Here is a 27,700-nt window from a genome sequence, read left to right on the forward strand (position 1 = left end):
TTCGCCTTCTGCTCCTTTTCATATTCCTTCAGGGAGTTCTTCCCTCCGATTGTCGTCTCTTCGGGGGATACATTCGATAGGGTTTTCTCAGTGATACCTTTTTTCGAATATTCGCTGCAGTATTAGCACAACTGCTGTTGTCAAACATGGCACGATCTTAGGCCTCCAACATATAGGAGGTAGGGTGTGGGATTTCCTGCAGAGGCTTGCAGCTGCTCCCCTACAGTTCCATACTTTACCTATGTGGATGACGTGGTGCTGCTGGACAGTACCAGGTGGGTTTACTGTGTCAATAAGATCTTATTCTTTGAAGAATGAATTACCTATCAATGAAAATAAAACCAGCGTTTTACGAATTAGCAGGAATGCAAGGGAAAAATGTGCTTCACTTGGGTCCTGCAGGATCAGGTCTTGCTCCTGGTATCGAGTGTAATCTACTTGGGTTTTGTGTCAGACACTTCAGTGAGTATTGCCTCCACTCTGTCCCGTCTAATGATTAAAGCAAACCAACTTTCCGCACAGATGAGAAAGATCAACTCAAGATTTTGCCGTTTTTCCATCTGTCCATTAACTGCGTTCTATAAAATGAAGACCGTACCTGTACTGTTGTATGGCATGAAACTGGTTGCAGTATCTTGTTCGACTGACTACACAAGGGTGGAAAGTAGAGTCTGGAAAAGGGCCCTGAATTTACCAGACTGTGTGCCAATTCAAGCATTGTGATTTGAGCTCACTTTGGTATCCTTGCTTGGCCACTTGGACTGGAAGATATTCTCTGAGTAGCGTCAACATTTGGATTTCCCAGTAAATTCTCTTTATGTAGACCTTTCTGAGGCATCGAAAACGATCTTAATGGCTTGTGATCAATCTGTTGGTACCTTGATCTCCGATCTCTGGGCAGTTGAAGAAGCTTGTTTGAATATGACTGACGACAGACAATTGGTAGAGTGAGAGGGTTAAAACTACACAAGGGTCTGTCACCTTGCGATAAACGATTGGGGGATGTCCCTGCATACCTTGTAAAGTTTCCGAATGCCTTTTGGCGCTGCCAATTCTTTCGGTTTAGGTAAAACTTGCTTGCAACGGGTGAGATACGTCGTGTAAGACCGACAGTAAGCGATGAAACTGATGGGTCGTCTGATAAGTGGAATATGGTGGGAGTGCTATAGACAAGGGAACACGTTATAATGAACTGTGCGGTCCTGAAGGAGGAGAGGACAACACTGATAGGACCATATGCTCATCATTTTATGTATTCAAACGTTAATTTATTTAATTATTTACCCTTTAATTATCTATAAATAATAAACTTAACTTAATGAAATATTTCTAAGATTAACTACCGGGGTCGAAACATCCCTGACAATAGTAACTGTTAAACTGTTAAATCATGCAGGTATTGTAAAACTCGGATATTAGCACTTTGCACTTTAAAATGTATGTACATCAGTAGGTTTTTTAAAAGAGTTTTATTAAGTTGTAATTGGTTTTATGTTTGATCTACTTTGCATATTTGCTTGCTTTGCATTTTGTAAACTGTATTAATCGATTGTGTGAATTTTGTGTAAGGATGACTTGTACATCCAATATCACAATTAAAACAATTAGAATAAAGGTGTAGCTCGGGGATGGGAATTCACAGGCACACTCTTGCCTGGTTTCCACATGTGAGTTGTAGGCATCAACCAGCATTGCTCAGCTGCAATGTCCTTGATGAGGACCATTTTCATGGATATGAGCCGGTGCCGTCTCCTTGTGATGTCCAGCTTCCAGGGTAGATCAGTTCTGCCCAGCTCCATAGTCCTTAAAAACAGCACCCGTTCAAGACACAAAAGTCTCACAATCTCAGTGAAGGAGTCAGTCGATATTGGAGGAAGACTGCGCTGTTCTCAGATTTCTTTTCCAAAGGATCAGCTTCTCTCATGGACACCTCTTCCAGCCCCAGTTTATTCTTAGGGATTTCATCACCCAGGCATTCTCTTTCCAGGGCCTCAGTAGACTGCACACTTGTGCACGTGCAGTGGCACTCAGCGGCTGACTCTGCGCCGGCCAGTCCTTTTTTAGTCTCTAAACACTCGACAATAATATGGCACTGAAGCAATCTGTGTATGCTCCGTGCTTTGAGCAATTATTTGAAATGGCACGCCCAAAATCTGCAAATGCCCACAGATGTTACTGTCACTGCGGTGGGCCCGACTACATTCGCTTCAGGCCTCACTCGTTAGACAATCCTGGCTACGCCTCTGCTCCTGAGTGGTTCTGTTCTCGCCAAATGGAGTTCCAGGCATCATACAAATACTGAGAGCAGGATTGAATTTCTTGTATACATGGTGCAGTGTTGTGAACAAGCACTAACAAAGCCAATAGTGTTAACTTTTACACATGCACACCCCCCACCATCCCCTCCAAAGCCCCCCCACACACACACCTTGAACCCCCCCCCCCCACAGGGGATAAAAAGTGATTATAAAAAGTGATTCAGTGGGAAGGTAGGGGAAAAGGGAAGAGGGCACATGAGTAGAGGGAGGGGAAGTGGAAAGAAGGGAGCGCAGTGTAAGAGAGGAACTGAATTATTGGGCAGAAGGTGGAAGAGGGTACAGAATGAGAGCTGGGTGGAGTGAATAAGGAAGTTGAGGGACACTGCCGCTCTGAGAACATTACCACCCACACACACTATTGACACACTGATGAGCTCAATGTCTGCCACACTATAGGGGTAATGCACAGGCTAATTGGAGTGTTTTCTGCATGCTCACACTATGGGTAGTGTTAAGGGGGTTTATTTGGAACCTGCTCTGGTGGGGGGTTCTGTGAGAGCAGTCTAAAGGTGCAACACGTTTTGCACTAAAGTATTTGACCAAACTCTCTGCTATAGGGTGCCTGAGCAGTTGGGCTTAGAATCAGGAGGAGGTAGGCTTGGTGTGAAGCAAAGCAAAGACTGTAAAGGAACACAGGTCGACACAAGTAAGTAAATATAATATTGATTAACACCGGGTATCAGTTAAATCAACACATTCATGGTACTTTAAATCACTATAAAACATATTTACACCACAGTTTGTTAACACCAAAATGGGCTGCCTACCACTTTAGATTACAAATTATCATTAGTAAAGAAATGTACGCATTAGAGGCTGAAAAGTGTAAGGAGAGGTTTCTAACAGTTTGACAAGCCTTAGGTAGACCAGAAATACCTCAAGTATCAAGATCACCACTTAAGAAGACCAATTGTAGCCTTGTGATAGGTCAGTCTATTACAAGCAGATGTTGTTATCAAGCAGGTTCTTGAGAAAAGTCACTATAGCAAAGGTCCAATTAGTCCTCCAGCTATAGAAGGGGTAGGCTACCAGTTCCTAGGCTCTAGGGGACTGAATGTAGGACTCCTGATCTAGGCTCCACTGTCTTTGGCCCAGAAAGGAAGACACTTTTAACTTAAGCGTTCTACGTCCAATTAAAGTCAATAGGATTAGGGGCATGTAAACATATAAAAGGTATCTTCACTCCTGGACTCCAACTTGCAACGACATAGACCCCCTGGGCCAAGAAATCGATAAGGACAATGAGGATCACCATAAGCGTAGCTGTTGGAGGCTCACAGGCTGCGGATTCGAGGTTTCCAGGAACGGTTAGGGCAGGCTCAGGCAGAGACACCAGGGCGGGGTGAAGATAGCACAAATTCAGTTCCAGTAGCATGTGAGGACCCATCCGGAGCGTCAGATGGGAGCAGACATTGCTGTGACCTAGGATGGTATTGACAGGCCCTCGAGAACAGCGTGGCCAGATTTCGGGTTCCAGCAGGCCATTCCTTGCGTTGAGAGAAGGAAGAATCAGGGGTGAGATGACCAATCAGAGCTCTGAGAATGCCAGCAAAGGGTCAAGAGATGAAGCTCCAATGGGCCTGTGCAAAGCTGCAGTCCTGCTCCAGTCAGGTGCTGGCCAGTTGTAGACCCAGTGATGACTCCAAACTTGTAACCGCGACGGATTTGGAGCAGGGCTTTGGACTGGTTGATCCCACCAGTCCACACGAGAAGAACGGAGGTTAAGTTCTTCCGAGTTGATTTGAAGGCACAGGTCCATAGCACAGTGGTTGGCTTGGCCAATGTTGGTCACAGCAGTAGTCCTGCGGCCGGTGTCTGGTGGCCCTACGGCTTCAGATGCTTGTTTCCTGTGGTTAAGGATTTTGAATGTCTCCAGGTCCTCTCCTTGTAACCAGATTTGTGGCTAGGGGCCACAGGCTGGTGGCTGGGGGCTTGAAACTTTGAAAAAGGTGGATGCTGTCCAATAAGGAACGGTCTGCCCCATCACATTCTGCTCAGCAACAGGACATGCCCTGTTGGCATGTGGACTGGGTCCCGAAAGTGGTAAAAGTTAGCATGGAGGTGCAATGGGAAAAAGATAAAAACACTTCATGTCCACTGGCCTGCTCAGTACACATCACACACATGAATGGGATGCTTCACGTAACAAAAAATAAGAGAGACACCAAGTGCCCCTGCAGCATTGCGCGGAAGGGGGATTTATTTATTTAATTATTGGATATTTATAAGGCGCTTATACAGCAAGACAGTGTTTCGAAGCAAATCGTGCTACATGGTCAAACAAAGTAAAACATTAAGGGGAGACACATTCCCTGCAGTGGAAGCCAGAGGGACTGACAACCCAACCCCAAATGAAATGAGAGAAGAAGTGAGCGAGGCCAAATGGCCTCTTCCACCCAAAAAAATGAGTCATGGTCCAGACAGAAAGAAGATATGCTTTGGGATCCATTGAAGTCAACGGGAGAGAGGTTTCTGGGAAACTCTGTCTAATGATGCAAAGTCGCTAATCACAGCACACACACCAGGTGATAGGGAAGAACTGGGTATTCCTGTGTTCAGAGCAATGTGGACAGTACAGAAGGAGTCTAGGAAGTAGGCACCAGAGAGCAGAAAGATCAGCTGAGTGGAAACATCACACACTTTAACCTATGCGCTTAGTGTTTATATTCAGATAACTTCCAAAAACTGTTCAAAGTGCCAGGTATCTAAGATACATTTAAATGCATGAAATGTGCCTTTGTGGGGGAAGATGCGCGTTTGTAGGTTGAACCGCCGGGCTCTTTGCTTGGCAGCCATGCAAACAGGGCAAAGTCATCACAAGTTACTAAATCAGTGCTGACAATTCTGTTTCTTTTCTTCCAGGATCCCTTTGCACAAAGGGAAGCCACTGAGGAATGTCCTTCAAGAAAAGGGTTTGCTTGAAGATTTCCTGAAGAGGAACCCATACGACTTGTCCACCAAATATCGGACCTTCTCTACATCCGCCAGGGTGGCCAGCGAGCCGCTCATAAATTACCTAGACGTGAGTTCCTTTTTTCTAGTGTTTTTCTCTTGTAAATTAAGACCTAATTTCCATGCCAAGATGAAGATGTGGTGAGTGGAGAAGTTAAACAATGAGGGTTTAGACTGACATTTACTCACCCTCACAGTGTGGATGGCTTAATGGTCAATACAGAAGAATGAATCAGCGCCATACTGGATGACCAGTGCCATAATCAGCACGAGATCCTATAATGGGAGTTGGTGCAGCGTTCATGGGGAAGTGCTACATAGGACGTGCTGTAGCAGCGACGTCCATCTGTTGGGCAATACTGCACTGAAGGATCAGGCGATACCCAAGGGGTATTGTTCTGAAGGGCGGCCTTATGAGCCAACTCCATCGATTAGCGAAAGGCTGAGAATTAACTGGAGGGCAAGTACCATAATTAGTAACAAGCGCTCACCTGTAGGATCAGACCTTTTGTGTGTGGTCAGGATTTTCCTGGAGGTCCAGCACGGTTCGGACGGGGGAAATATATTTGAAGGGGTCAGAATTCTGCCCCTGTACTCCTCCATATAGTCTGTATTAGGTTGATGTGGCAGTACTATACCAAAGAGTTTCCCCATACTGGGGTCAAACTAGGGCAGCTAGGTCACAAAGGCAGTAGCAGGAGGTGAGCTGTTTTTGAATGGAGAACTGGTGCTCTTTACGCTTTGGAAGAGTCTCTGTCACTCTCTAGAGCTCTGCGTTACCACGAAGCAAGTACAGGTCTTCATGGCGAGCACCGTACTTTAATCTTTGGTGAATGTCGGGCCAGGGGGAATCTGACTAGGATCAATTCAGATATCAATTTTTGCCTTTAAAGAGTCATTCAATGCTGGACGCAGAAGAGGCCACCGTGGTGGCGCTCCACGCGCAACATCAATGCGGCCTACTTTATGTGGCATCCCAACTCCCCTCTACCAGTGGATTGGAATGTTTTTTTTTAATTAGTATTGAAATGGGTTTTAAACTATTCTTTTTTTTCTGTTGTACCGGCAGGCGGAATACTACGGCACAATATCAATTGGTACCCCCCCTCAGAAGTTTAATGTGATTTTTGACACCGGATCCTCCAACCTCTGGGTTCCTTCCGTGTACTGTAGCAGCCCTTCCTGCAGTAAGTAACACTCCTATGCGAATAATGCACATTCTACAGTGTATAATGCTTTTTCTAGCACCATGAACTTTATTGTGTGAGAGGCTTTAATAAAACGCATTGGGACACAGAACAACCGGTTCTAAGGAGAGGTGACAACATGGCCGGCCTTCGTTCATTAACCAATTGGTAAAAAGTGGAGTCAGAAATATTGGAGGCACCTGTCTACAGCAAAGCTGATTATAGCGGGCGTAGGCCATATATGATGTGCTTGTCCATATCCACACATGTTCTTACCAGAGAAGACAACATAACAGGTGCATGTCCATAAACATACGAATTCAGAACCGAGTAGACAGTATGGGATTTGTCTGTCCATATATAAAGTAGACATAATGGCCGGTGTCTGTCCATGCACAAACTGGTTACTAAATTAAAATGCAATGTGGTTGGTGTCTGTGCATAGGCAAACTACTGGAAAATGGAGTAGGAAACCTGGGAGGCATTTGCCCATAAACTGACTGGCGGATTGAGAGGTATAAAATATGGCACGCATCTGTCTAGGATCTCTTCATAGACAAACTAGTGACAGCAGAGCAGCCAATATGGGCGGTGTCTGCCCATATTCATGCCACTAACTGATGCAGGAACGGGGGGGCGGGGGGGGTCAGCCCATAGACAAGCAAATAACAATTGATGTGGGGAACAGTGGAGGTGTCTGCCCATAGACAAGCAAATAACAATTGATATAGGGAACATGAGAGGTGTCTGTCCATAGACAAGCAAATAACAATTGATGTAGGGAACAGGGGAGGTGGCTGTCCATGGGCAAGCAAATAGCAATTGATGTAGGGAGCAATAGAGGTGTCTGTCCATAGACAAGCAAATAACAATCGATGTAGGGAACAGGGGAGGTGTCTGCCCATAAACAAGCAAATAACAATTGATGTTGGGAACAGGGGAGATGTCTATCCATAGACAAGCAAATAAAAATTGATATAGGGAACAGGGGAGGTGTCTGCCCATATACAAGCAAATAACAAGGGAAGTACAAAATATGAGAAGTGTCTGACCATACCTAGTTGCAAGAAAAGAAGTCAATATAGTTGGTGACAGCGGGTATTAATGGAGTAAACACATTGGTTTAGGACCGAAATGTCCAAGACGCTATTTTCTGACTTGGCTCCAAAGTCCAAGCCACTAGAGAAAGCCGGTGTACTGGCCAACCCATGTATGCTCTTCTGTCTAGACCCTTCAACAATGTTTAGGGGGAAGAAAAGACAGAGAGCAAGGGCCGGTAAGACTCTTGCCACTGAACACCTTCCGGTGTGGATGAGAGGAAGACTGGTTCGTCTCCACGGATGGTCTTCTTATCCTCATCAATGATCCTCTCTTTCCTTGGACAAAATTTAGCTCATTTCACACTTTCCCGGCTTTTATTAGGTCCCCTTCCCTTTATGAGTTGTGGGGATGGAGGTGTGGGGGAGGGGAGGCATGCCTCATGAAGGCCCAGCTCTTCGGAAATCATTGGTGGTTGGTGATTCTACTTGTCAGTTTCACGCACCCCCAGATTAGTCCAGTTCTCTGTGAGGTGACACTTTCCTAGACACGTAGGCTTTTATGTTGGTAACTCCTTTATAACCACCCTCACAGTCTAACGTTTGTTTTATTTGTCCATTTGTTCTTTCACTGACATTCAGAAATGGACATGAGACACAGAGCACTGGGGTCATGGCTTCCTTCTGTCATAAGTAACACAGAGCTCGCGTGACATTCGGCTGTGGCTTCACTCGCCCACGATGAAAAGCCCTTCTTACTGTCTCAAGTCTACTAAAAAGATGCCAATATCAGTGTCCCCATGAACCCCCCTGGAAGTGTTTTACATGAGACCAGCCCCATTCTGTCTCCTCATTCCCCTGGCATAACACACCCAATCTTGGCTACACTAAGTGTTGGCACCTCTTTTGACACCCACATGGATAGTCCTGTGCAAACCACTTCCAGCCTTTCTGTATTGAAATGTTTCTTTCATTGCCCTCTCTATCTTCTCCCCAGGGCACTGTAAATGTACAGGTCCTCATGTGACACAGATTGCCTTGCCAGCATGGCCGTCATGCGTTCAGGTAGTGACATGACTGGTGGTTATTGGCCCTGAAAGTCAGGTGCCCTCACCACTGTGATCAGAAAGGGGCAATGTGTGCTTCGTATTGTAGGTTCTACAGAGTGTGCCTTCAATTCCTCACTAATATATTCCCTCTATACCACCAACAGGCATCTCAAATCTGCACCTGGGTAGAAACCAAGCAGCAACAGACACCATAGCTGGCCCGCTCATAGTTTGCAAACGCCTTAGCACATGGGTATTTGCCCAGGAACACGCTGGCTAAATGCCTTAATGAGGAGGGTACAGGTTCCTCGCAACCTCGTCAGGGTTATCCTACAGCGCAAGGGCGGCAAGGCACTTTGGTGGCAGTCAGCATATGCACAAACATAAAAACAACCATCAACCAAGAAGCAGCCCTTAATTATGAGTTCACTGATACAGGAACCTTGATCTTGTGGCGGTTCTAGCACATCGTATTGGACTAGTGCAAGTGTCCAGGTGGTCGATCTATACATTAGTAATCAAGTCCATTACTTCAGATCGAGGCAACTTTATGTACCCTGGTATGGAATTGTGGCACAGGGGTCTTACTACTTATCTCTGCCTGTACACACTGTAGACACATATGTACTCGGAATCCAGCCTGTCAAATTGTGGGCCTTTGATAAGTAGATTGCAGAATTGTCTAGGCAGGTGGTGCGCTGACCCATTGATCTGTCTTGCTTGCATTCCCATAGTGCCGGCTTGTCCATTGTACCATGTTAGAGAGCTTTGGCATAATACAGTTGATGTGGTTGTGCCAACAACATTATGCGCACATGCAGAGTGATACCTAATTGGCAAACCCTCTATGTCAGAGCTGCCTCTAATGCAGCTGGTACCGTGTAGCTAAGGGTTAAGCCGGAGACCATGTAGGTTCTGTGTGACTCGACCTGGTAGAAAATGGGCCTGTCAGATGTATTAATCTGCCCACAAAGACATTGGTATGTTCCAAGATGTGCCATCTTTGATTGTGGGTGTCTTTGTGTTTTTCGTTTAGCCAGCCACCCCAGGTTCAATCCGAAGAATTCGTCCACCTTCAAGAGCACGAAGCAGGACCTGTTCATCGAGTACGGAACCGGCTTCATGATCGGAGTCCTGGGATACGACACCGTCTGGGTAAGTATGAACCACCTCTCTGGCGAATCAAGCACACAAGACAAGATGGATTCCCCCAGGAGTGCTTTTTTGTTTTCAACCACAAAAAAATAATAATAATTCTGGGCCCTCTGTTCACTAGAAAGATCCTTGCCTGCGGTGCACGGTGCTGGAGCCTGGGGTCAAGTTATGCAACTTTTTACAAAGAACATCAAGTTATTTATGACAAGACCCAGATGCTAAGCAGGCGAGCGACCTAAACATCTGTATTTTATTAGGTTCTTGGTTTGTTTTGTTTTCCTTTTCTGTACCTCCATCCCTAGATGACATGTTGTTTTTAGATAGTAGTTTGGGAATCAACAAATGAGGTACATGTGGCTAACTTCTTATTTTCCAAACACTTGTCGGCTAATTTGTACCGCTACTTAAATCTGGATTAAGGAAATGACTGTTTTAAGTTAATGAATGAGAGAGTGTGCCATTGTATACAGCACCCGAGACGGCAAGTGAATGAATGAGGGAGAGTGCCATTTTATACAGCACCCGAGACGGCAAGTGAATGAATGAGGGAGAGTGCCATTTTATACAGCACCCGAGACGGTAAGTGAATGAGTGAACTAGTGTGCCGTTGCATACAGCACCCGCGAGTAAGTGAAGGAATGAGCGAGTGTGCCATGGTATACAGCACTCGCAACGGTAAGTGAATGAATGAGCGAGTGTGCCATGGTATACAGCACTCGCAACGGTAAGTGAATGAATGAGCGAGTGTGCCATTGTATACAGCACCCGAGAAGATAAGTGAATGAATGAGCGAGTGTGCCATTTTATACCGCACCTGAGATGGCAAGTGAATGAGTGAGAGAGTGTGGCATTGCATACAGCACCCGTGACGGCAAATGAATAAATGAGCCAGTGTGCCATTGTATACAGCACCTGCAACAGTAAGTGAATGAATGGGGGACTGTGCCATTGTATACAGCAGCCAAGACGGTAAGTGAATAAGTGAGCGAGTGTGCCATTGTATACAGCACCCAAGACGGTAAGTGAATGAATGGGGGACTGTGCCATTGTATACAGCAGCCAAGACGGTAAGTGAATGAGTGAGCGAGTGTGCCATTGTATACAGCACCCAAGACGGTAAGTGAATGAATGGGCGAGTGTGCCATTGTATACAGCACCCGAGACGTTAAGTGAATGAATGAACTAGTGTGTCATTGTCTACAGCACCCGAGACAATAAGTCAATGAGTGATCTAGTGTGCCATTGTATGCAGCACCCGCAACGGTAAGTGAATGAATGAACTAGTGTGTCATTGTCTACAGCACACGAGACAATAAGTCAATGAGTGATCTAGTGTGCCATTGTATGCAGCACCCGCAACGGTAAGTGAATGAATGAGCCAGTGTGCCATTGTATACAGCACCCAAGATGGTAAGTGAATGAGTGAGCGAGTGTGCCATTGTATAGAGCACCCGAGACGGTAAGTGAATGAGTGAACTAGTGTGTCATTGTCTACAGCACCCGAGACAATAAGTCAATGAGTGATCTAGTGTGCCATTGTATACAGCACCCAAGATGGTAAGTGAATGAGTGAGCGAGTGTGCCATTGTATACAGCACCCAAGATGGTAAGTGAATGAGTGATCTAGTGTGCCATTGTATACAGCACCCAAGATGGTAAGTGAATGAGTGAGCGAGTGTGCCATTGTATACAGCACCCAAGATGGTAAGTGAATGAGTGAGCGAGTGTGCCATTGTATACAGCACCCAAGATGGTAAGTGAATGAGTGAGCGAGTGTGCCATTGTATAGAGCACCCGAGATGGTAAGTGAATGAGTGAACTAGTGTGTCATTGTATACAGCACATGCAACGGTAAGTGAATGAATGAGTGAGCATGTCACACTCCTCTCCCTTCTCCTCCTACTCACCAATCTGGTTCTACCATTGACCTCATCTTTACCACCTCCTTTACCGCTTCTCCAATATCTTCTCTACCTACATATCTTTTTGACCACTCCTTACTCTCATTTTCCCTCACCCTTCCTTCCTCCCTCCCTCCCTCCCTCCCACTCCCCTCCTTCCTCCACCCCTTCTTCCGACGTGACCTACGTAACTCCAACCCTTCTCTCTTCCTCACTTCCTGCTCCTCTTCCACCCCCCCTTCCCACTTCTCTTCTCTCTCAGCCACTGAAGCTTCTTCTACCTTAACTTCCTCCCTCACCTCCACTCTTGATCTTCTCTACCCTCTCTCCTCCTTCTGCCCTTCTCGCCGACCTGCTCAACCCTGGCTCTCATCTCACCTTTCCTATATGCGCCACCTTCTTAGGAGCCTTGAACAAATCTTGGCTTAATCACCCTACACCCTCCAACCAAGCTGCATACCTCTACTATCACTCCCTCTACGACTCTTGTCTCAACTCTGCTAAGCGCATTTACTTCTCCTACCTTCTCCACCCTCAGTCTTCCCATCCTCGCTGTATCTTTCAAACCTTAACTTGACTTCTCTCTCCACATACCCTCGACCACTCCATCGCCTCTCCTCTCTCTGCCTCTAATCTTGCCACCTTCTTCTCTAACAAAGTCGTTAATCTCCACCAAACTATCCTCTCTTCCCTTTCTTAATCTCCTCCTCCACCTCCCTCCCCCTCCCTTTTCCATGTCCTCATTCACCCCTATCTCTCAATTTGAAGTTGCCCTCCTCATTTATAAAACTCATCCCACTGCTTCTCCCTCTGACCCCTTTCCTACCTCCCTCATTCCTAAAATCTACCCCCTCCTCATACCCTATCTCACCTCCTTTTTCAACACCTGTTTATCCACATCCTCGTTCCCCACTCCTTTCAAGCATGCTACCATCATACCCATTCTCAAAAAACCTTCAGCTAATCCCCATCTTGCATCCAACTATCACCCCATCTCTTTTCTACCCCTCCTTTCTAAACTTCCTGAGCGCATTTTCTATTCTCAACTCTCTACCTTCATCTCCAACCATTCTCTCCTCCCATCCACCCAATCCGACTTCCACCCTCAGCACTCCATGGAAACTGCTCTCATCTCTGTTCTCAACTCTCTCCTTTCTGCCTGCTATTCTAAGCATTTCTCTATCATTATCCTCCTTGACCTCTCTGCTGCCTTTGATACTGTCGACCACCCTCTTCTTTTGGCCTTAAAGACTCTATACTTAATTGGTTCTCCTCCTATCTTTCTAACCGCTCCTTTTCAGTCTCCTGAGGTGGCCGCACCTCCCCTACGTTTCCCCTCAACCATGGTGTTCCCCAAGGTTCTGTCCTTGGCCCCTTTCTCTTCTCTCTCTACACTTCCTTCTTAGCTCCCATTATCTCCTCCTTTGGGGTCTCACACCATTTCTATGCTGACGATACCCAGCTCCTCCTCTCCTTCTCCTCCTTCTCTCCTGACATCCACCATAAGCTTTCCTCTTGCCTCTCTGCTATTAAATCTTGGATGTCCTCTCACTTCCTTACTCTTAATGCTGACAAAACCGAAATCCTGTTCTTCCCTGCCAACACTCTTCCTCCTCCCTCCCGTCCTCCTTTTAATCTCTTCCCCCCTTCCCAACTCCCCTTCTCTCCCCACGCCGGCAACCTAGGTCTCCATATTGACCCCCACCTCTCCCTCTCTCACCACATTTCTCTGACTGCCAGATCTTGCAGCTTCCACCTCCATAACATCCGTAAGAGTCTCCCTTTCCTAACCTTTCACGCTACTAAACTCTTAGTCACCTCCCTTATCTTCTCCAGACTCTTCTACTGCTCCACTCTTTGAACTCCCCTCCTCTCACCTCTCCCCCCTCAAATCCATCTACCACTCTGCCATCCGCTCCCTCTGCCTTCTCTCACCTCACGGCTCCACCTCCTCTTCTCTCATCTCACTGGGTTGGTTCTCATTTCATTCACAGCTTAAATTTAATTTCCTCTGTCCAGTCTTCAAATCCATCAATGGCCTTGCCCCTCCCTACCTATCCTCCCTCCTCACTTTTTATACTCCTTCTCGTTTACTCAGTTCTGCGGATCTCTTTCTTCTCTCTCCTCCTCCTCCACCCTGTGCCCCTCCCCGCTTCCGCTCCTTCCAACTTCTCGCTCCTTTCCATTGGAACCGCCTACCCCTTCCCATCCGCTCTATTACCTCCTACCCCTCATTCCAAACTTCTCTAAAATCTTATCTCTTCCACTCACCCCCCTAGCATCCTTTGTTCCTCTCTCACTACTGACTCTACCTCTTCCTACTCCTCCTGCCCCCTCCCACACTTAGCCCCTCTCCATCAGCACCTTTCCTCATCAATAATGCAAATTGTTCCTTGTTCTGTTCTCTGGTGCAGATTAATTTGTCATGTATTGCTTGTTGTATTATGCTTGTTCCTCTTGTAAAGCGCTTTGGATTAAAGCGCTATATAAATAAAAATAAATACAAATATACAGCACCCAAGATGGTAAGTAAATGAATGAGCGAGTTTGTCATTGTATACAGCACCCGAGACGTTAAGTCAATAAATGAGCGAGTGTGTCATTGTATACAGCACCCGTGATGGTAAGTGAATGAGTGAGCAAGTGTGCCATTGTATACAGCACTGAGACGGTAAGTGAATGAATGAGCTAGTGTGCCATTGCATACAGCACCAAGAAGGTAAGTGAATGAGTGAGTGAATGTGCCATTGCATACAGCACCGAGACAGTAAGTGAATGAGTGAGCGAGTGTGCCATTGTATACAGCACCCGAGACTGTAAGTGAATGAGTGAGCGAGTGTGCCATTGTATACAGCACCCGAGACGGTAAGTGAATGAATGTTGCGAGTGTGCCAGCTCACACAGTGCCAGAGACGGTAAGTGAATGAGTGAGCTAGCGTGCCAGCTCACATAGTGCCAGAGACGGTAAGTGAATGAGTGAGCTAGAGTGCCAGCTTACACAGTGCCAGAGACAGTAAGTGAATGAGTGAGCTAGCGTGCCAGCTCACACAGTAAGTGAATGAGTGAGCTAGCGTGCTAGCTCACACAGTGCCAGAGACAGCAAGTGAATGAGTGAGCTAGCGTGCCAGCTCACACAAAAGTGAATGAGTGAGCTAGCTTGCCAGCTCACACAGTGCCAGAGACAGCAAGTGAATGAGTGAGCTAGCGTGCCAGCTCACACAGTAAGTGAATGAGTGAGCTAGCGTGCCAATTCACACAGTGCCATAGACGGTAAGTGAATGAGTGAGCGAGAGTGCCAGCTCACACAGTACCAGAGACGGTAAGTGAATGAGTGAGGGAGTGTGCCAGCTCACACAGTGCCAGAGATGGTAAGTGAATGAATGAGCTAGTGTGCCAGCTCACACAGTAAGTGAATGAGTGAGCTAGCGTGCCAGCTCGCACAGTGCCAGAGACGGTAAGTGAATGAGTGAACGAGTGTGCCAGCTCACACAGTGCCAGAGACAGCAAGTGAATGAGTGAGCTTGCATGCCAGCTCACACAGTGCCAGAGACGGTAAGTGAATGAATGAGCTAGTGTGCCAGCTCACACAGTAAGTGAATGAGTGAGCTAGCGTGCCAGCTCACACAGTGCCAGAGACAGCAAGTGAATGAGTGAGCTAGCGTGCCAGCTCACACAAAAGTGAATGAGTGAGCTAGCGTGCCAGCTCACACAGTGCCAGAGACAGTAAATGAATGAGTGAGCTAGCTTGCCAGCTCAAACAGTGCCAGAGACAGCAAGTGAATGAGTGAGCTTGCGTGCCAGCTCACACAGTAAGTGAATGAGTGAGCTAGCGTGCCAGCTCACACAGTGCCAGAGACAGTAAGTGAATGAGTGAGCTAGCGTGCCAGCTCACACAGTAAGTGAATGAGTGAGCTAGCGTGCTAGCTCACACAGTGCCAGAGACAGCAAGTGAATGAGTGAGCTAGCGTGCCAGCTCACACAAAAGTGAATGAGTGAGCTAGCTTGCCAGCTCACACAGTGCCAGAGACAGCAAGTGAATGAGTGAGCTAGCGTGCCAGCTCACACAGTAAGTGAATGAGTGAGCTAGCGTGCCAATTCACACAGTGCCATAGACGGTAAGTGAATGAGTGAGCGAGAGTGCCAGCTCACACAGTACCAGAGACGGTAAGTGAATGAGTGAGGGAGTGTGCCAGCTCACACAGTGCCAGAGATGGTAAGTGAATGAATGAGCTAGTGTGCCAGCTCACACAGTAAGTGAATGAGTGAGCTAGCGTGCCAGCTCGCACAGTGCCAGAGACGGTAAGTGAATGAGTGAACGAGTGTGCCAGCTCACACAGTGCCAGAGACAGCAAGTGAATGAGTGAGCTTGCATGCCAGCTCACACAGTGCCAGAGACGGTAAGTGAATGAATGAGCTAGTGTGCCAGCTCACACAGTAAGTGAATGAGTGAGCTAGCGTGCCAGCTCACACAGTGCCAGAGACAGCAAGTGAATGAGTGAGCTAGCGTGCCAGCTCACACAAAAGTGAATGAGTGAGCTAGCGTGCCAGCTCACACAGTGCCAGAGACAGTAAATGAATGAGTGAGCTAGCTTGCCAGCTCACACAGTGCCAGAGACAGCAAGTGAATGAGTGAGCTTGCGTGCCAGCTCACACAGTAAGTGAATGAGTGAGCTAGCGTGCCAGCTCACACAGTGCAGAGACAGTAAGTGAATGAGTGACCTAGCGTGCCTGCTCACACAGTAAGTGAATGAGTGAGCTAGCGTGCCAATTCACACAGTGCCATAGACGGTAAGTGAATGAGTGAGCGAGTGTGCCAGCTCACACAGTACCACAGACGGTAAGTGAATGAGTGAGCAAGTGTGCCAGCTCACACAGTGTCAGAGACGGTAAGTGAATGAGTGAGCTAGTGTGCCAGCTCACACAGTAAGTGAATGAGTGAGCTAGCGTGCCAGCTCGCACAGTGCCAGAGACGGTAAGTGAATGAGTGAGTGAGTGTGCCAGCTCACACAGTGCCAGATACAGCAAGTGAATGAGTGAGCTTGCGTGCCAGCTCACACAGTAAGTGAATGAGTGAGCTAGCATGCCAGCTCACACAGTGCAGAGACAGTAAGTGAATGAGTGAGCTAGCGTGCCAGCTCACACAGCAAGTGAATGATTGAGCTAACATGCCAATTCACACAGTGCCATAGACGGTAAGTGAATGAGTGTGCCAGCTCACACAGTACCAGAGACGGTAAGTGAATGAGTGAGCGAGTGTGCCAGCTCACACAGTGCCAGAGACGGTAAGTGAATGAGTGAGCTAGTGTGCCAGCTCACACAGTAAGTGAATGAGTGAGCAAGCATGCCAGCTCGCACAGTGCCAGAGACGGTAAGTGAATGAGTGAGCGAGTGTGCCAGCTCACACAGTACCAGAGGCAGTAAGTGAATGAGTGAGCGAGTGTGCCAGCTCACACAGTGCCAGAGACGGTAAGTGAATGACTGAGCTAGTGTGCCAGCTCACACAGTAAGTGAATGAGTGAGCTAGCGTGCCAGCTCGCACAGTGCCAGAGACGATAAGTGAATGAGTGAGCGAGTGTGCCAGCTCACACAGTGCCAGAGACAGCAAGTGAATGAGTGAGCTTGCGTGCCAGCTCACACAGTAAGTGAATGAGTGAGCTAGCATGCCAGCTCAGACAGTAAGTGAATGAGTGAGCTAGCATGCCAATTCACACAGTGCCATAGACAGTAAGTGAATGAGTGAGTGAGTGTGCCAGCTCACACAGTACCAGAGACGGTAAGTGAATGAGTGAGCGAGTGTGCCAGCTCACACAGTGCCAGAGACGGTAAGTGAATGAGTGAGCTAGTGTGCCAGCTCACACAGTAAGTGAATGAGTGAGCTAGCGTGCCAGCTCGCACAGTGCCAGAGACGGTAAGTGAATGAGTGAGCGAGTGTGCCAGCTCACACAGTACCAGAGGCAGTAAGTGAATGAGTGAGCGAGTGTGCCAGCTCACACAGTGCCAGAGACGGTAAGTGAATGACTGAGCTAGTGTGCCAGCTCACACAGTAAGTGAATGAGTGAGCTAGCGTGCCAGCTCACACAGTGCCAGAGACGGTAAGTGAATGAGTGAGCTAGCATGCCAGCTCACACAGTGCAGAGACGGTAAGTGAATGAGTGAGCTAGCGTGCCAGCTCACACAGTAAGTGAATGATTGAGCTAGCATGCCAATTCACACAGTGCCATAGACGGTAAGTGAATGAGTGAGTGTGCCAGCTCACACAGTACCAGAGACGGTAAGTGAATGAGTGAGCGAGTGTGCCAGCTCACACAGTGCCAGAGACGGTAAGTGAATGAGTGAGCTAGTGTGCCAGCTCACACAGTAAGTGAATGAGTGAGCAAGCGTGCCAGCTCGCACAGTGCCAGAGACGGTAAGTGAATGAGTGAGCGAGTGTGCCAGCTCACACAGTACCAGAGGCAGTAAGTGAATGAGTGAGCGAGTGTGCCAGCTCACACAGTGCCAGAGACGGTAAGTGAATGACTGAGCTAGTGTGCCAGCTCACACAGTAAGTGAATGAGTGAGCTAGCGTGCCAGCTCGCACAGTGCCAGAGACGATAAGTGAATGAGTGAGCGAGTGTGCCAGCTCACACAGTGCCAGAGACAGCAAGTGAATGAGTGAGCTTGCGTGCCAGCTCACACAGTAAGTGAATGAGTGAGCTAGCATGCCAGCTCAGACAGTAAGTGAATGAGTGAGCTAGCATGCCAATTCACACAGTGCCATAGACGGTAAGTGAATGAGTGAGTGAGTGTGCCAGCTCACACAGTACCAGAGACGGTAAGTGAATGAGTGAGCGAGTGTGCCAGCTCACACAGTGCCAGAGACGGTAAGTGAATGAGTGAGCTAGTGTGCCAGCTCACACAGTAAGTGAATGAGTGAGCTAGCGTGCCAGCTCGCACAGTGCCAGAGACGGTAAGTGAATGAGTGAGCGAGTGTGCCAGCTCACACAGTACCAGAGGCAGTAAGTGAATGAGTGAGCGAGTGTGCCAGCTCACACAGTGCCAGAGACGGTAAGTGAATGACTGAGCTAGTGTGCCAGCTCACACAGTAAGTGAATGAGTGAGCTAGCGTGCCAGCTCACACAGTGCCAGAGACGGTAACTGAATGAGTGAGCTAGCGTGCCAGCTCACACAGTGCCAGAGACGGTAAGTGAATGAGTGAGCTAGCGTGCCAGCTCACACAGTGCCAGAGACGGTAAGTGAATGAGTGAGCGAGTGTGCCAGCTCACACAGTACCAGAGACTGATTGAAACACTCTTGGGAATGGCATCATTGATTAGATGCAGGGCTTTAAGTGGGCTGGGGCCTGCCGGGGCCGAGCCCCGGCAGGCTTCGAAATTTCGTTTTGAGGCGGGGCCCTGCCGGGGCCCACTAATCTCCCCTGGCAGCTCCAGCCACTACACGAAAAGGCATTTTTTTTCTACAGCCTGAAGCTCTCGCTCGTGTGCGAGAGCTTCAGGCTTCAGAAAAAAATGCCTTTGAGCCATAATGGTGGCGCCGCACCTGCGCGGCATCCCTTTAATCAAGTGATGCACGTGGGCCGGCACTACCATTATGGAGAAAACATGAGGCCTCTGCTTCCAGTGGCCTCACCCTTTCAGCCTTAATGGTGACGCTGCCCCTCCACAGCTGCGAGGGACAGCACCACCATTAAGGCTGAATAGGCGAGGCGCTGTCCCCTGCCAGGCAAGCCTATACAAAATAAATGCTCAGATCAGCACCCTCTCCCCGATAGGGGAGAGGGTGCTAATCTCTACAAAGGGCTGGCAGTAGCCCATTGAGCCGGGACTCGTCGAGGGGGCGTGGCCTAACGGGCCATCAAGACCCCTGTTGTTAGGCCACGCCCCCTCGATGAGCCCCGGCTCGATTTGTAGTGCCACTTAAGGCACTGATTAGATGTGATTCCTAAAGCTGCGGGAATGCTGTGATTGTGAGCCGTCCTCGGCGGTGCATTGTTTTGGAAGCTTCACACTGCAAGCACTGGAGCTGCGCAGCGAGGTAGAGGTTCTCACGTTGCCCCCCGCACTGTGCACCCCCATGCTGAGGGGCGGCTGAGGAGAAGGCCAACGCTGTGCTTGCTCCATGCTTGGCCCCGCAGTTGTGACCTCCCGGAAGGGAACCGGCTCACTGATGTGGGCACTTCCTCCCTGGACCTGGACAATGGCCCCGAAGCTTCCGCCTCAACATCTGGACAGGAGCACGGGAGGCGACGACGTCATCCTGGCCAGCCTATTCCTGTGCCTCAATGTTGACCCATTTATTATCTGAAAGGCAGTTCTGCACAACTTCAGATGCTGTGTAACAAAAAAAAACATGGAGCTTAACTAACGCGAGTGCGTCACATGCACTTTGTGGAGGTAGCCGTGTTTATAACTTCGGCGCCAAAATGCCACTACCGTTATAATACTACATATTGCTAGCATAGTTCATCGCCATGCGGTGTGAAAAGCCTAACACGTTGCGTAGCCAGGCAGTGCAAACGACCTCCTATTTGAAATGGCAGAACTTCAAATGTTTACTAATAAATCCCCATGTGGGGGTGAAACACCTCACATGTGGGGTACAACACACAACAATCCTTACACAAAGTCGCGAGGCCCTACACGTAAACTAAACAGGCACCAAGGTAGGGTCATAAACGTCCCATGCTTAGCAACCAATCCCCATGTGTACAACCTCACAGGTGCAGTGGGGTGTCCAGGGAGTGGCCAGGAGTGGCACGTGCTACCCCTGGAATCTGACTGGCCACCCCAGGTGCCAAACCATTATCCTAAACTATGATCAATAAACTTTAAACACAAGAATGTAAGACCCTAATGTTAGTCATTAAAGTAGAGGTTGGAAGTGGAGACATAGTAGATTACTGCTATTCAGATGGGTGCGCGGGCTCGTGCTTCATGCCACCCCTGCATACGTCAGTGCCCCACTTGGGCCAACCAAGTCAAAAGAGTCTGAACACGCCTCTGCGCAGAGGGGGTAATACATCTCCACCTGAGCAACCCACCTCTTTGTTGACACATAAAGAGCAACTACCCATGAACGCAGGTGAGCTCCTTCTAGTGCAACTGACCTCCAAAGTAGACTGGTCAGCTTCAGACGTCAAATAACCCCAACTGATCAACTTTCCACGTGATATCACAGACCACCCTCGGTGCAGCCCACCTGACACTACCAACCTTGCACGCGAAGCCAGAAACTCCTACCTGAAGGAATCGGCTTTCCATGTGAAGTAAACTCTCTTCCACCCAAGGGGACTAAAACAACCTCCCATCAACAGCTGCTGTGTTTACATGTAGAGTGTCCACTCTGTATGCAGAGGACACACGCTGCCATGTGGATTAAGGAGCCTCCCTTGCGGGGAAACCACTCTTCCATGGTAAACAAGCAACTTCTGACCCGGAATAGACAAACCCAATGCGTGGTGTAACTTACTTTTCACTCACCCACCCATTCACTGATTTAGCTCCGATTGTCTACTGATGATGTGTATGGCGCCAGGTGTGGTTATAAGATAGCAAGTTCAAAAGGTATGCAGTGATAAAATCGCGGGAAAAAATGTTGCCTGTGCAAAAAATCACGTCAAAAATTCTGTGGTTTCACCTGGAAAAGGTGTACCCCATTATACCATTTAAGGGGAGCAGGGGTTGCGGGGGTGTCCCCCGCTTCCCAAAGGGTATAATGGGTCCAGGGGTTGCGGGGGTGTCCCCTGCAACCTTTACATGGATTGCAGCGGCAAAACCACAGCCTTTTTGCCGCAATATTTTGCGTCCACAGCCATTTTTGCAGCGATTTTAACACATGGAACCGTTCCAAAGGGATTCCTCAGGCATGCAACATGTGCACTTGGGTTAATGGATCTGTGATATGCTGTGTTGCCTGCATGCCACTGTGTGCATGGGGCCCTGGGGGACTGGCTGGTGCATGTCATGAATGAAGTGGGATGTTCTGTCCCCAGTGGTCCACCCGGGTCAGCTGGTCAGTGTCAGTCCCCTTCCCCTTGGTGTTGGATGCCCAGTGTCTCTGTCCCACACTTACCTCCGACTGCTACTCGTACCCACCTACCTGTAAACTTCTGTGTCTACCAATAAAGGCCACGTACCGGACCAGCTGCTCCAATCACCCATAGGCCTCTCGCCAGGAGAATATTGCGTCATCTTTCTAATTGATCGCATGGATGGGATCCATTGCCGGATGTTCTATAGTTCCGCACCTCTAGTCCCAATGGCATGAACGTGCTCCCTGCATATTTATTTGCATGAAAAGAGATACATCCATGTTCACCAGCGCGCATTTAGACCCACAACATGGCAGCGATTTTCTGGGCTCTGCGTCGCATGCATCGAGTGCAGGTTACCACAACACAGCTGTCGAAGTTTTTTTTTACCTTTGGCCTGCAATAAGAAGCTAATACAGCTCTTTATGGTGGGAGTGCAGGGGTTCCTTCCAAAGAGCAGTCACAGCTGGACTGCGGCACACAGCTGCACCCTGAGTAAACACTGTGAAATAGGCCAAGGCCTCCCAGGGCTTTTTCTGAACTTCTAGGCTTTTCCAAGCCTTTGTGCAAGACACATGGAACACTTGCCCACCTCCAAACAAAAAGCAGAGGGCAACAGCTGTGTCAGCAAAAAAAGTGCATATTATGTATTAAAATGGCATTACATTTGATAAAAAGCAGATCATTTGCGATCACATCTTCACCTTTTCCTTCTTGGCGGGCCCCAATTTAAATAATAAGAGCACAGCAAATACAGATCAAGAATAGTAAGATTATTAAATAAGAGAAGAGACATGAAGAATGTTATTTGGCATGTGCGGCACATTGGCTTTCTGTGTTTGTAAAGGAGAGAACCAAGACCTTTAGCACAGAAATGCACCATTAGTTGTTGACTGTTCTTCAATAATTATTGGTGAACTTCACTCCAACTGGGAAGGCAATAAACAAACACAGCCAGTGCCCTAGCTTCCTATATACTGTTTTCATTTTAAAATTGGATACATTGCTCCATCACCTGAAGGGGACAGGGTACTTCCAGGACAACATAACAATCAATAAAACAAGAGGAGCAAGTAATAACATTTCAAAAGTAGACCCTGAGAAAAGTAAACAATTGAATAACAAGAATAAATACCACACGCATAACTAAACAAATCTAAAAGCAAATTAAAACAAGCATAACTAAAGAAATCTAAGAACACATTAAAACAAGCATAACTAAAGAAATCCCAGAACAAATAAAACGAGCATAACTTAATAAATCTAAGAGGAAATTAAAACGAGCATAACTAAAGAAATCTAGGAGCACATTAAAACAAGCATAACTAAAGAAATCTACGAGCAAAGTAAAACAAGCATAACTAAAGAAATATAAGAGGAAATTAAAACAAGCATAACTAAAGAAATCTAAGAGAAAATAAAAAAAGTAGTACAGTGGGAGTAATTAAGGATAAGTCAAAGTAAAAAGTTGACTTTGAAGCATTCAAAACTCTAACACAGAGTGAAAGAGACAGATAGAGACAGATAATGAATTCCAATCCCTTCGGGCTGCTGTGGAGAAAGCTTGGGCAGAGGAACGTGCCTGCTGAACGCGAGGGATGCTGAGCCTGAGGATACCAGTGATGAGTATTTCTAAGGCCATGAGGACAGGTTAGCAGGATGGCCAGGTCCTACAGCCTGGAAAGTAATGTAACAGATCTTCAAAAAAGGTCAAAGGGGAATGGGGAGCCAATCGAGAGAATATTAGCATGGGTGGGAAGTGGGTGAGAGATGCAGAATGGAACACCGTTTCTAAGAGGGCCAGCCAAGATGCAGCAAGGGCCGTCAGGTGAGCATTTTCTCTGTCGAGATGCAAAGATACTAAAGACTGAATGGATGTGCGTAAATCCAAAAGGGGAACGGAAAGATGTCATTTTGTTCAGAAGATATAACTGAAAAGAAAAGGATTGAGAAAGAGAAGAAATGTAAGATTGAAAAGGAAGATTAGAGTCCAACTCATGGATACCATGGTTGGAGCGATACCTAAAGAGGAGAGTTGTCAAGGTCACTCCTGGATAGGTGAACCAGAAGAAACAGCAATTAACATATTAACCAAACCTTTATGGGATCTAGTTTGAGGGAAAGTAAATACATCCTGTCCTCAATAGCACTGACACGGCCCATTGGATGATGAATATCAGCCAATGAAGGCACCTTCAGATAGAGTTAGGTATCATGAGCGTACTGACGCACCAAGACACCTGACCCGCAAACCAGATCCTCACAAGGTTCCAAGGAGATGCCAAAAGCATGAGGGGGTGAGGAGGAGGACTGAGCAGCCCTATATCGCAGGGGGAGGCAGGTAGGCCTGGAGGAATCCACCTGCACAAATGTGGTGAAATGCTCTAGAAAGGAGAAGAAAGCTGCCAGGGAAGACACCTAGGTCAATGACTCAGGACAGGAGATTAATGAGTAGCCCATGGCTCAATGTATTAACACAGCTGAGAAATCAAGGTGTACGAGTAAACATGGTGCACCAGCATTCAGGACACAGGTGGTATCATCCACCTCCTGAAGCGTTGCTGTTTTGGTGCGACACCAAAACCAGAGTCGACATTGGTAGTCCTGAAGAAATTTATGTTTGGACAAGTAAAGTGAAAGTGGATCTGCTGCTCACTTTTCAAGGAAATTGACAAAAACGGACAAAGAAGTAATTGGATGATAGTTGGTAACCCAGGCTCTATTAAAAGGGTACAACGTGTCCCACTTTAAAGGGAGTTAGGGAAAACGCCTTGCTGAAGAGACATGTACCAACAGAAGACAAGACAGTTGAGCTGATCTGTTTGACGGAATTAGCGGGTAAAGAATTGCCCTTTGTGGGCCCGCTTTCATGAATGAGGAGCCTATGAGGAGCGTTGGCTCAGAGGCAGAGGAAAACAAGTCCCAAATAGGGATTGTTCTGGCAGGAACAGGCGTTCTAGAACATGCTGCATTTGGAGATTTAGACAAAGTATGATTCCCTACAGATGTTATTTTTACAATAAAGTGCAGATTTACAAGATTTGATTGATCGACGTTAAAAAAGGCAAAGGGGTCATTATGACCCTGGTCGGAGTAATTAATTTATCGGCACCTGGCAATGGGGACGTACCGGGGCATTGCAGCCCCGGCGGACCCGGTAAATCCTCATTGCCGGTAATTATTACCCCCCATTCCCATTTGAGTCCGATTGGACTCAATGGGAATGGGGAGGCCGGATGCACCTGCACCATTCATGAACTGTGCGGGTGCATCCATCATGGTCTGCTTGCGGGTGCCGGCCTACCAGGTCAGGCCTGGCAGGCAGAAAGGCACCCGCGAGCAGAACTCATAGTTTAGCGGTTCGGTAACAACGGTGCCGGTAGTTTACCGGCACCGTTGTTACCAGACCCTCAAACTTGTAATGAGGCCCATTGATTTGGGAATTGGATCTATACAGTGTTTCATAACTTTAAATAATGCTGCAGCGCGAGGAGCAGCATTAACGTGTTGACTCTGAATGTACCAGGATTCGGCAGCTGAGCTGAGAGATGTTGCGTATGACGTATGACGGGCTCGGAGGTCACGTAAATCAGTAACCCAACTTACATCATGAGTTTTTGCGCCACATATATTCTGTTTTTCAGTTTTCCGCTGTACTGAATAGCAGGGAGATGGCGCTGCACTGGACTCGGCTTTTACTGTCCCCAGTGGGGCAAGGCCTTCTGTGACTTGGGGCGCAATAGAATAGCATCCATGAGCTGAAGAGTCCGCAAGAGCATGAAGGGAAAAAGTGAGAGTCATTGGGGGCCCAAATCATGGAACTTTTAGCTGGGTGCAAAGTGACTTTCCACTGCCAACAAACACCCTGATTCATAAAGTGGTGCAAAGTGTATTTTTGTAGTGCAGAGTGACTTTGCACTGGTGAAAAAAGGGGCTTTGGACTGCAAAAATACACTTTGCACCGCTCTGTGAATCAGGGTGTTTGTTGGCAGTGTAAAGTAACTTTGCACTAGTGAAAAAAGGGGCTTTGCACTACAGATATACACTTTGCACCGCTCTGTGAATCAGGGTGTTCGTTGGCAGACTTCGCAGCGCGCAAAACAATTCCATGAATTTGGCCCTTTATGTAAACAATGCAGCACATTCCTAGCCAATCCTACCAGGCACTAATTTAAGGCTGGGCCATAAAATGATGTGCAGGAAGGTATTACTCTAGACCCGAGAGTCAGACCAATCAAGGGGTACCATATAGACCACTGGGGCTGATCCGGGTTCAAAGTTCAACGATTCAGATACAAGTGCACACTGCACAACTTTGATAAGCCAATACCCCAAAATGCTATATAGCTCTTTACTCTTGTTCTTCACCTTTCCACCTTATTGGACCACTTGTGTCTAGGACAAAACCCACACACTGTGTTCACACTTTGAAACACCCCAAGGCCAGGAGACCACATATGTATATCACTATTCTATGAGCTATGGTTTTCATTTTGTACCCTGTCAGCAACGGAGTCCTTTCCTCATCAGCTTTTTTATTAACCCTGTATGAGTTTTTTAAATGTTCCTGCCAAATCCACCTCCTGGCCTCTGCCTCGGGCGTTCTTGCTTTTGTTTTCAAGGCATGAGAAGTGTTTCACTAGGTGAGCAGCTCTCTGCCGCTTCTCAGACTTCCCTTTTGTCCCCTGCATGGGGGATTGTGCTTGTGTTCAGGTGTTGCCTGCTGTAGGCTGTGACTATTGTAATTGGTTATTTATAACATCACGGACCGGGGATCGAACCTGTGTTGCTCCGTGTCGTCTTGCTTCCAAGGCGAGCACATTGCCCTTGAGCTATGGGGCATTTCATTCACAGTCACTCGCCGCATGCGTGGAAACCATGGATGTCTTCTTCAGGATACTGTGTGCTTGGCTTCCTGCTTGATGCCAGTAGATCCCCTGTAAATGAGAGGGACCTGGTTCCAGGTGGGCGTGCGAGATCTGTAAAGCCGAGCAGCAGGAGAGAAGGACACGAGCTGAACTTTCAGCCCACCTTCCAGCCATTCACAAGGTCAGCTCTGACCTTAAGATGGGCAGATAGTTCCATCAAAGAAGAAGACTGAAGGGATTAGTGACGGTTGACCGTTCACTGGCTTCCATAGTCCCTCATTCAAACTAGAGGTTGATCTCAGGTTTCCAAAACTGGTACCACCGCTATAACTGGTGGGCTGGATGTTGCTCAGGCTTCATATAAACCCCCCATAAAGGCTGGCTATGCCTCCAGAAAAAGCTGAGCGGACTCGAATCCAAGAGTAGCAATTGACTTGGGCTTGATAGGCCAGCTGGCAGTCCCCTCCATTATACACCCAGTTTCCCCGGTCCTGCCAACCTGTACCAAGGTCTCTTAAACCAGCAGCAATGATGCTATCACCAGACAACTGGAGCATAGGGCGCGCAATCTTCCACTGCTGGGAAAAAGGGCAACGATTTCAGAAAAGAATACACTTGTTTTGTGCCAGACTTGGTCCCACCTCCGACATCTGCAAAGTGGAATAAGTCAGTTAGCTCAGTTTCTTAATACATAAGTAGCAAAATAGAAGAAAAAAAATGATGTGCTCAATTTAATGCCCTGACGGAAATCATGATGTGCCTGGGTCTCCATAATGCATCGACGAATGTAAGGTAATTTAGCCTGTTGTGTGCAATAAAGAAATAATGATTATCAGGTGTCACGCTCGACTGCATGCATGCCCAACTTGCTGGGCTAACCTTTCTAAAGCTGCTGGTATAGTTCAGGCCCTGATAGTTCTGTTGTAGTACCAGCCAGCAGTTACTCCTGTAATCTCAACAGTATATAAAGATTGGGGTATAACCAAGAAGGGGTGCACTATGACCTGTCCTGTTATTGTGTTATCTGCAGCAGTATCAGCATAAGGAGGAACCCCAACTTCCTTAAAAAGTTATACCTAAACATAAGATGCTGATAATTGCACTATATTTATAACAGGAGGGACAGCCTCGGAACTGGCAGGACAAAGAGGCTAGCAAATAGTTATATACACAAGTGCTGTCTTGCCTACTAATATTTGGGTTTGC

At 47.5% G+C, this 27,700-nt stretch overlaps 1 protein-coding gene across 1 annotated transcript in view; it reads left to right on the forward strand.

Annotated features, from left to right (window-relative positions):
• The first annotated feature begins 3,838 nt into the window (after window positions 1–3,838).
• Window positions 3,839–27,700, forward strand: part of LOC138514503 (pepsin A-like) — a 45,853-nt gene continuing 21,991 nt past the window's right edge. Inside the window, exons 1-4 of the mRNA XM_069629977.1 lie at window positions 3,839–3,924; window positions 5,181–5,340; window positions 6,340–6,457; window positions 9,580–9,698. Coding sequence (XP_069486078.1) covers window positions 3,839–3,924; window positions 5,181–5,340; window positions 6,340–6,457; window positions 9,580–9,698 — 483 coding nt within the window. The remainder of the gene's footprint in view (window positions 3,925–5,180; window positions 5,341–6,339; window positions 6,458–9,579; window positions 9,699–27,700) is intronic.

Source organism: Ambystoma mexicanum, chromosome 12 (genome assembly GCF_040938575.1).
Source record: "Ambystoma mexicanum isolate Mex_15411 chromosome 12, UKY_AmexF1_1, whole genome shotgun sequence".
Classification (NCBI taxonomy): Eukaryota; Metazoa; Chordata; class Amphibia; order Caudata; family Ambystomatidae; genus Ambystoma; species Ambystoma mexicanum.